An 11,393-nucleotide genomic window follows, 5' to 3' on the forward strand; every position below is an offset into this window, starting at 1 on the left:
TAATTTACAATTTTTTCCTATTAAATTCACTTCATTTTTATAACGTTTCTATAAAAAGTACAATACTTATTTTATACCCAATAATTGACTATCATCAAAGTTAATTTTTATAAATATCAATGATTCTTTTGAATAATTCTCTTCTGTTATTCCTTGTGTGTAATTAAGTAATTTTCTCACCTGTACAATATTTGAATTTATAAGTAAATATGAGTAAAATTGTAAAATTAGAAAAAAACTTGGGGTTGATGAACGGTATTAGCATAATCGTAAATGGTATTATTGGATCTGGTATATTTATTTCTCCTGCTGAAGTCGCTAGAAAAACAAATAGTGTTGGAATATCTTTATTAATATGGGTTATATCTGGATTATTTTCGTTGATAGGTGCTCATTGTTTTACAGAACTCGGAACAATGATATCCAAATCAGGAGCTGATTATGCATATATTCTTATTGCATTTGGACCTATATTAGCATTTTTGAGATTATGGGTAGATGCTATAATAGTTAGACCTGCATCTCAAGCAATAGTAGCTTTAGTTTTTGCAGAAAATTTATTAAAACCATTATATAATACTTGTGAGCCTGATAAATTACAAACAAAAGCATTAGCTCTTGTTCTTATATGTAAGATAAATCAATATTAAATTAATAAAATTTTATTCTTTAGTGCTCCTTACATTTATAAATTGTTGGAGTGTCAAAGCATCTGCCAAATTACAAGAAATCCTTACCTATGCAAAACTTTTATCTTTTGCAATTATTATAATATCTGGAATGGTAGCTCTAGGCCAAGGTTCATTAATATTATAAAAAATTTTGAAATTTATTTATTGATGTAAATAATTTTGTATTGTTTAATTATTTTTAACTATAATTTTATAATATTATATATATATATAATATAATTTATTATTCCAACCTTATAAGTTTACATCTTATGCAATTTTTAACAGCAGCATAACAGATTTCTTCTTTCCCTGCAACAAATAACCAGTGGAGGGGAGGAAGATAACATAAAATTTTTAGAGACAGAAATTGGGGTCGGATCATATGATAATTTTTTAAGGGCCAAAATTCTTGAGACCTACAGAGGTCAAAATTTTAGGCCTAGCTTAGATTTGAAAAAAAATTTCTTTTCAGCTCTGGCCAGGTCCCTAACCAGAAATCACTCATTGGGGGAATCAATGTTTATTTGGGAGGACCAATATTATTTTTGAAATAAAATGAAGTCAGAAACTTTTCCTATTTTATAGAAAATCTATAAATATAAATACAAAATAAATATAAATATACAAAATAATATAATATAACTATGACGATTTGTTTATTAAATTTTAACATAAATGAAATAAAAGATAAATTTTGGGTTATTATTTTTTCTTATGCCATTAAAACATTTTGTTTTTGACTATCTTTCGTGTCAAAAAGGGAAATATTGAATAAATTACTTTATACTCAAATATTATGGCAATAGATAATTATAATATGATGTATCAGCCTGAGTACCTTCCGATGCCTGAGAGTGGTTCATTACTAGAAAAAGAATATTTGTCCTCTTCATAGTAAAATATTCGTTCTCTTTATAAAAAATTTTCGTTCTTTAGAAATTATTTATGTATCATTTTGATATTTACCTCATACGGCATGGAAGTATACAAAATACGCTATATTTATTGTGTGTTTTTATATACTTCGCGGCGAATTCGCGCTAACTATGAATGCAAGGTTAGCCTTTTTTTTAACCAGCTAAAATGGGCACAGAGTCTGTAATAGGTAGTTGGCAAAAGGCTATCTTTTAATTTGCTCGTAGTTTTAGAGAAAATATAATTTTAAAAATGTTGCATTACCCGATGTTTGATTGGTTGGTTTTTTAAACTTATTTTTATTTTCTTATTATAGGCTGTGTCCAAAATATTTCCAAATTATTAAATTTACAAACCTTGGAAACTTTTATCAAAATATTTTAAACATAAAGAAGTCCAAAACATTATTCAAGAAAATTTTATAAATTCATAAATTTAACATATGATTTCAGTTAGGAATTTTAAAATTTGTGAAATATTTAAAATTTTTCGAATTTTTTTTGAAAAAGATTTTGAACATAGCCTTAATTTACTTTTATTAACTTGTTAAACTTATAAAATATCCAATATTTTGAAATTTTAAGACGACTTATTAAAAAATAAAGAGTTCATTTTATTTGAGACTACTATAATTTGAATTAAATTTATTTAGGACACACCGAAAACTTCAAAAATGCGTTCGCGGGAGGTACAACGAGTCCGTTTGTGATAGCTTCGTCTTTCTATTTCTCCCTGTTCTCTTACAATGGATGGTAAATTATATCAATTAGCTCTTAATTTTTTTTTAAGTGTTACCTGATGGTTCCAGTTCTTAAAACGTTCCTCACAAAAAAATATCACATTTTTATTTCTATCGTTTTATTCCATTATTTTATTTTATAATTTTAAAATTTAAAAGCAGAGTTTTAAATAAAATTTCTTTTTATATATAATTTGATTAATCTCTCTTTATGAAAAATCCTCAAAGATTTTTGCTCAAAAATTTTTTGACACTATTTTTTCAAACTTTGTTTCATAAAATATTATCTCATATCTCGTTTTGATAAACCTTTTTTTCTTTGTATCTCGTGATAAATCGCACATTTTTTGGTTTTTTGGAGGCCTGTTTATTACAATTGGCTTATTTTTAACAGAGACCTTCAGGTAATTTGCACTACCAGGCCCGAATTTTTTTTAAAAAAAGTTTGACAGGCCCGGCCCGGGTATATTTAAAAAAAAATTAAAATCCGGCTCGTGTACCCGGGTTTAGGGCCGGGACTGCAGGTCTCTGATTTTTAAAATTATTCAATTTTACTTATTTACCATGGAAAATTTAGATTTAAATATTAGCCAATTCCTCCCCCATAAATAAATTAATTGAAATATGAAGTTGATGGAAGGGGAAGTTTAGACTGTTTTCTTAGATACATTTCTTTTGTCTCCAGTCTAACAGACGTTTAAATAATAGTGAATTGTTATGCCTGCAGTGCACTAACCTGTAAAGGACTTCTCATATAAAATTTCTGATAAATTCTTTTATATCCACTTTGATGGAAACGAAAAATACCAAGTTTTGTCGGTAGAGGGCGATACGCCTTTTAACTCGTATCTCGTAAAACCGATTGCTTTAATATGGTGTATTTTATCGATTCAAAAATACTTGGCACGATAAAATAACTCCTTTCTTTTAAGTTTTACGATAAAATATTTTAAAGATATTTTTTAAAAATTTTTTTATAAAGACCGCATAGTAATTTTTGTTTTTAAAATGGGAATTTGGAGAATAAATCCTTTAAAATTTTTTTACCCTTTTTAATTTTTTTTTTTTGGAATATGTTTCATCGTAGATGTAGCGAACGAGAATATATTATGTTTAACTCTTTTTTTTTTACATCTTACATTTTTCCAAATTTTGTTCAAACTGGAATCTAGAAAAAAAGTGGGGAAAAGAGGTAAAGAAAAAGAACTTTAAGAAGAAAAAAATAGACTATTTTTACTTTTTGATTGATCATCCACCATTTAGGGATTTAATTAATAATTCAATAAAATATCATGGATGACTTAAATCTATGCTCCAATATTCAAATTTAATTTTGCTTGAAAAATTCCTTACATTTTTACAAATATCCATTACCATTTATTTTTACAAATTAATTGAAATTGCAATGAGAATGATTTGCTAAATTTTCTTAGATATGTTTTAAGGCGCTAATGTTTATTAATGTGCAAAAAAAAATTTATATATATAAACTCAATTTTATATTTTATCAAAAATGATAGAATTTAGATTATGTTGCATCATATAATTTTTTTTTTCTGTAATGACATTGGATTTTTTTTTCAAAAAAAAAAGATTTTTTCGCGTCAAATTTTTTTTTAGTTCATTTTACCGCTGGTAGGGGTTAAACGTAAGATGATCATTGAAATTAGAGAGGATAGTGACTTGTGAAGACACTCGTCATTTGAATAAAAATGGAGGAGGTTAGGGAGGTGGTGGTTGATATCATCAATGGAGATGTACATGTCCATGAATATATTTATAAAAATGGTCATTGATGGGACTTCGACTTAGTATTGTTAAACGGCTAGAACCGATTTTTTTGAAAAGGGCTAACTTAATATTTTTACCAGAAAAATATTATACAAACCTGGAGATTTTTGCTCATAGATCGGCACAAAAATTTGGACTATTTATTAGCGAAATCTCGAGGCTTAAGGCAAATATTTTTTGGCTAAAATATTGAGTTAGCTGGTTTGAAAAAAATCGGTTGAAATCGAACCGTTTAACAACACTAGTAGGACTTAAGTGGCTTAAAATTTATATAATTTTAAATTAGTGGACATTATATCTTTTCTAAAAAGAATCAAAAAAATCAGAATCGTTATATCCTATCGGGACTATTTAACTAATAACCCTATCTTTGGGGTAGCGAGATTGATACATTTGAATTTATATTTCACCTGTCCACCAATTTGAATTTTCTTTTGGACAAATAAGGGGAAAGTTGTCAAAGTAAAATGCTTAAAAATTGTGTTTAATCGAAATTTTAGGGTTGTATCGATATTAATTTAAATGAGATTATTAAATTTTGGGAGAATAAAAAAAATATAACTTAATCATTTATTCACGAAAAGGCACCAAATATCGCCTTGGCCATATGCCAAAAATTTCAAGGTTATTTTTCTTAATATTAAAAGTTTTTATGAAATTTTCGTTCAAAGATAGATGATAAATAAACATTAATTTATATATCAGATCGACATCGGTTATGGGATCGGTTTTTGTGAATATCGGATCGAATCGATAAAGATTTTGTCGATCGGATTTAGCGTAAAATATTGATTGTTAGGCTTCTTTTATCATCGTATAGTTAGTTGCTATTTCATTATCGTCAACTGAATATTATAGTGTTCTATATTCACATTTTTGTAAAATCCATTTTTTTTTCGCATTTTATTCTTCCATATCAACAATAAAAAAAAGTATTAAAATATAATTTCGGATAATCTTTATAATTTTCATTATTATAATGTGATCTACTGTAAATCTCCTGAAATAATTTTAAAATTGAAATCTAAAAATTTTAATATTTTATTAGGACATATCTCAATATGGTAGTTGAAGAATTAAAGGATCCCTACAAGTACTATCCTTACATAAAATTAAAATCTACCTATAAAAATGCTTACTTTTAAGAAAAGATTTTATAATTTGTTTTTAAAATTTAAAAATAAATAAATAATTTACATATTTTTATGCTCTTAAATTTTTGGATGAATTCTAATTTTCTTCTAACTTTTTGGTTATAGTATTTTACCCGATTTTGCGGTTTTGGCTCTTCTAAGTTCCGATCTTTGGACATAAGCCTACTTATTAGCCGATAAAAACGGCAATAAGGTTTACCCCGCATTTACAGTTAGAACGAATTCGGAGCGAAGTATATAAAGATAGAACATATTTTGTATAACTCGCCGCGAATTCGCGCTATCTGTGGATTCAAGGTAATAAACTCTATAAATATATAAATAGCGATATTTGCTGAGTAATTTTTCAATATATAGGTACCGCGTAGCCCTTTTTTTTCGATTCCGATAATCAATTCTCGCTCTCGATATAATAATCGCATTTATTATTTTTATTATTTTTAGAACGTTACCTCGATCAGTTTGGATATCGTTAACCTTAGTCACTTTAATATATGTATTGATAAACGTCTCCTATTTCACCGTTATAAGTCCGGGCGACTTAAGTTCAACCAATGCCATCGCTGTGGTATTTTTTTCTTTCTAAAAATGTTTATTTCCAAAGCAACTTTCCTTGTGTGGGATAAATACCTCTTTATTTTTATTTAAAGATATCCAATAATAATAAATAATAGTTGTAATTGAAAAGTACACAGTTTTCTCGAAGATAATATCGATAATAAAAAAAAATAAGCATATAATAATTTGAATTTTTTTTGTATATATTAGTTATTCGCGCAAAGATTGTACGGGAAATTTTATTGGGTGGCTCCGATATTTATAGCCCTATCATGCTTCGGGACTGTGAATAGTATATTATTCACTTCTTCTCGGTTGGTTTAATTATGTTTTTTTTAAAAAACGAATAATTTATATAAACTTCTAAATAAAAACTTTATTTGATCAGATTGTATTATGTTGGTGCGCGGGAAAACCAGATGCCAAAATGCCTGACCATGATTCAAGTCAATCGATTGACTCCGATCCCTGCCGTTTTATTTACCGTAAAACGCTCAAATATAATGATATTAATAAGAAAGAGAGATTGAAAGAAATATTCTTAAATTTAATAAATCGATCACTACAACATTTTATTTTTTTAATGGAGATGAGGTATATATATGTTAGCGTCAATGTGTTTTTTCCAGCAATGTGTTATTTTTTCAACTTTAAATTCATTTTTTGAGCGCGTTTTTTAAATTTAAAAATCTGATTTTATCGGAAATACATTCTATCTTGTTTGGAATACCTACCCTATAAATTTCAGGCAATTTTGCCATGAATTTTAGAACTTAATTAAATTTATATTAGATTTTCCATCAATTTTTTATATAACAGCAAAATTGTCTATAATTCATAAGATAGATATTCCAAACATGATGGAATCTATTTCCGGTAAAATCAGATTTTTAAATTTAAGATTTAAAGTTGAAAAAATAACACATTGACGCTAACATATATAATACCTTTCCTCAAAAAGTGACAAACCACCAGGGGCGTCACTAGCCTTTTTAGGTGTGGCGAGGGGAGAGCTTATCGTAATAAAAAAGGAAATCCATATCCAATAAATAATTTTCACTATCAAAATGGTATCTCTTATAATTATCTCAGCGACATTGTATACTACTTAAACTGAAGAATGATTCATTTATTTAAGTGTTTCGAATTTCAATAAAAGGTGGTGACACGCATTTTTATTTCTACCATATTTATAATTTATATTCAAGTTTTATTTTTAAAAAAAATTATTATATAGGAAACCAAAATGATCTGTCACCAGCTGATTTGCATTCAACAACACTTCAAGATGCATTTTAATGAATGAATCATCAGGCAGATGACCTATTATATGTCATTGATTTATTTCTTTTTATAAAAACTAACCCTATATTCCATATCAGACCTATAAAAAAATTATCGTTCTATTCTCATCATGCCATACTAAAAAAAGTTCTTCTAATTAATAATTATTGATCCACTCCTCACCCCGCTTTTTAAAAAAAATAATTGGATCACCTACCTTGTATTTAATTTAGTGTTGTTAACGGCTAACTCAATATTTTATTCAGAAAAACGTTACACAAGCCTGAAAATTTTGCTCATATATAGCACAATATGGACATTTATTAGCAAAATCTCTTCTATATTTTTTTAGGCTAAAATATTGAGTTAGTCATTTTTAAAAATCGGTTGAAATCGAGCCGTTTATAACGACACTACTTGTATTTATTATGATAATAGAGTTTAAATCGTTTCAATAATAAATTTCAGGCCCTCCTTTCGATTATTTATCTATTGTGGGAAAGCGTCGCGGATTTAATATCATACGTTTCGTTCGCGAATTGGTTAGCCATCGGTGGGGCTGTAGTAGCTTTATTGTATCTCAGGAAAAAATATCCTCATGCACCTAGGCCTATCAAAGTGAGATCCCTTTATATACTAACTATATATATTATATTTATATCAGAAACCGGCATAAACCGGCCTAAGAAAGATATGAGTTTAGAAAACCTGATCTGGCTTAAAATACAAAATATAAAATTAGGCCAGGTTTTAAATTTTTTTAAAAAAATGTCGGGCCTGGCTAGGCTCATTTTTCAATTTTTTTAAAAAATTTTAGTAGGGAAAATGTTGGAAAATCTTATATTCAATTTTATAGTGCTCATATTTTCAATTTAAAAAAAAATTTTCAAAATAGAGCCAAAATGTAATTCAAAATAATAAGATGGCTAATCCAAAAAATCATGGGCAGTGTTAGAAATAAATAAAATTTCCTTCCAAATCTGGGCAAGGTCTAAAATTTTAACCTCTGCAGGTCTTACATATATATTATTATGTAATATATAATTAAACGGTTGCCTATAGCATTGTTAAACAGTCCGATTTAAAAACTGCTAAGTCAAAATTTTGGCCAAATTATATTACGCAAGCCCGGATATGTTGCTCATTGATAGCAGAAAAATTTTGACAATCTATTAGCCAAATTTTGAGACTTAAATTATAATATTTTGGCTAAAATCTTAATTTAAAATTGGCAAAATCGAGCCATTTAACAACACTAGTTTAACCTATATTGTTACATTATATCAGAATTGTATTATTAAATATGAGATTTGAAGGAAAAAATATTTATTTTTAGCCTCTTCGGCCCGCATAAGAATTTATTAATTAAAAACATGAATAATTGATTTAAACAGCAAGTTTTACGCGAGAAATTTAGGGCTAGCTTTACCTTTATAACCCCGAGATTGATTGACAAGGCCAATGATATTTTCGCACTCGGCCTGACCCTCAAAAGTTTAGGGTAAGTTGGGCCTGGTTCATGATCCTTAAGAAAAGGTTGATTAGCAGTTGTCTATTATCCTAAAAAATTTTATTATAAAATACGCCATTTTTAAATAAAAATAGGATTACACAAATATTTGAACTTTAGATTAGATTTAGAATTTCAAAAATAAATATATTTTATATTACGATTTTTTTAAAAGATGATTAATTATATCATGATAAAAATAACAAATAGGTTAGTCTAATATGGCCAATTCTGTATATAATCCTCACGATATTCCTCATAATCATGCCAATTTACGACGATTTCAAAAACACAGGCATAAAATCTTTATATTTACGAAAGTATGATTTTGAAATTACGCACAAATTGAGGGTTTCAAATGCTACTTTTTTTTAACGCTGCTTTTTATACGCAAATAATCCATCACAAACGGTATATCATGCAAATTGGTTAAATTACCATTTGACGCTGGAAACCATTTTAATTTTCAATACTTTTTATTTTATGATTTAAAGGTAATATTTTTTGTTTTGTTATTCCTCCAAATTAACATATTCCATTTTTTTTAAATTATAAGATTAAAAATCCCGCCTCTATTTAAACAAGGATTACGTTACGTTTTTTTTATTATTAAAAACGTTCGGAAAAAAGCAAACGCTCAATTTTCGCGCCATCATATTTTTTTTTGTTATTTAACAAAATTTATTTTCCATTTTAATATTATTCCTATATTTAAATTTTAAGCTTTCGGAGCTCTCATTATATTAGCCGGTCTACCAGTTTATTTCCTTTGCTGTTATTGGAAAAATAAGCCCGCTTGTTTTACCAAATCTATAGGTATTATAGTTTATTATTCTTATGAATGAAAAGCCTATCATTTTTGTAAAGTTCAAATACTTTATTCCTCTAGTGTTTTTTTTTAAACATTTTACCCCACCCCTTAAATTTGTAAACCACACTAACCCTACATACACAGATAGGGAGAATAGTATTGTTGATTTTTCTATATAATTATTTTACATATGTTACTTACTATGGGGAAAAAGAATTTTTTTTTGAGAATATTTCGGTAAATTTTAGTTATGTTGCCTTTATCAAAACAGTTTACATTTGTAAACCATTTTATTTGACGGAAATTCATAGTATAAAAACCATACGTAAAATGGTTATGAGATACTACTTATTACCATAATATATATATATTTTTCGAACTAGATAAATTGAACATTTTGGTGCAAAAATTGATTTTGTGCATACCCGAAGAAATAACACCGGAATCTATGACAGACGAACTGCAAGGGATCGAAAATGAAAATGCCAAAATCGTTCAAGAATTTAAATTTGAATAATAGCCGTGTCTAATTAATACTAAAAAATTTTTATACTCATATATCAAATTGGTTCTATTATGATCAAATACTTAACAATAATATTTTTTTATGCAATTTATATAAAGCAATCATAAAAAATTATATATATTTTTAAATAGGAGTAGAAATAAATAAATTTTTTTATATTGTTCATTTTTATCTTTCAATTTTACTTATATATTAAAATCAAATAAATTTGTAGCTTTCATATTTTAAAAATATATTAAATAAATTATGTTATTGGTTTTTTTAACTGTTATTTGTTATTTTAATAATTATCAATACTAAAAAAAAAATTATTTCAAAATCTTTAAATTAACCAAAGGCGGTAGGCGTCTTATGTTGAAGCTACTAAAAGGGCTAAGAGAAGTAGCAAAAGCATAAGATGAAATATATTAGATTACCATCACATATAAGTGTTTGTGCTCGATGCCCCCCCCCCCGAAAAGATGAAACAGGATAAATGAATGGAAATAAAAATAACGATATTGTGCAGGAGTGTCTTTGTGGTAATTACCGATACATTAAATTAATTTAATGAACCATGATAGGTAAGGTGTTATAGAAACATGGTTTTATATGTATCAGAGTTGGCTATATTAATCTCCGATAGAATATAAATGGGGAGATGGAGGCGAGGGTATTAAAATGGATATCAGAGGTGTTAGTAGAAAACACCATAAGGCGATCTTATAAAAAATCTAAACGTGGTTTCATTCAACACAAAATAGGTTGCAAATAGAGTAAAGGTCGTTTGGCCGTACCAAAAGAATAGAGTCGAATAATATAAACAGAAATAGTCAAAAATTGTAAAGAATATTTGGAAAGGGGTAGAATATTCTAACTTAAAGGGTACAAGTTTTTCTTTAAAATTTGACAAGAAGTGGTTTCCTCTTCTGAATATTTTCAAAAGGTTTGCTCCGGTTTTTAAAAATTATAAAAAAGATTCTCGTTGAAAACTCATTCAATAAGCAATTTAAAAGCCTGTCGAAATATTTATATACTAAATAAATCCTATAAGATGCATAACTAATTTTTTTGAACAATATATTCAAAATTAATTCAATACATATTAGGACCATTGTTGGTTTCTTGAAAACTTTTAGAAAAGTTCCAGTGTCGGAATATTTTGCCCACGCAAACGAGGTAGCGGGTGGAGCAGCGGTCCTGGGCCGTCAAAATTAGGCTATTTTATGGGCAACCGAATTTTGCTTTTCTTATTCCTTTTAAAGTGAGTTGTAATTTAAAAAAATATAAATACTATCGAAGTTATGCTATAAATACTGTTAACGCTACTTTAAATAAAATAGCGCGCGATAGCTATTATATCTTAAATGTAGGGTAGCATTTTTATAGGTATTTTAAAAAACATGTCTACATTTTTTTTCCCTTTAAATAAAGGTGGGCAAATAAATAAAA

General features: G+C 27.4%; 1 protein-coding gene across 1 annotated transcript; it reads left to right on the forward strand.

Moving 5' to 3' along the window:
* Positions 1 to 209: 209 nt before the first annotated feature.
* On the forward strand, positions 210 to 9,953 carry LOC135927026 (Y+L amino acid transporter 2-like). The gene is made up of 13 exons (XM_065462962.1): positions 210 to 630; positions 674 to 799; positions 2,242 to 2,341; positions 5,168 to 5,212; positions 5,718 to 5,841; positions 6,042 to 6,145; positions 6,220 to 6,316; positions 7,584 to 7,733; positions 8,836 to 8,976; positions 9,120 to 9,136; positions 9,182 to 9,216; positions 9,349 to 9,441; positions 9,820 to 9,953. The coding sequence occupies exons 1-13, from the start codon at positions 210 to 212 to the stop codon at positions 9,951 to 9,953; spliced, it is 1,587 nt and encodes a 528-aa protein (XP_065319034.1).
* The last annotated feature ends 1,440 nt before the right edge of the window (positions 9,954 to 11,393 follow it).

Source organism: Gordionus sp. m RMFG-2023, chromosome 3 (genome assembly GCF_954871325.1).
Source record: "Gordionus sp. m RMFG-2023 chromosome 3, tfGorSpeb1-WG-v2, whole genome shotgun sequence".
NCBI classification, from domain to species: Eukaryota; Metazoa; Nematomorpha; class Gordioida; order Chordodea; family Parachordodidae; genus Gordionus; species Gordionus sp. m RMFG-2023.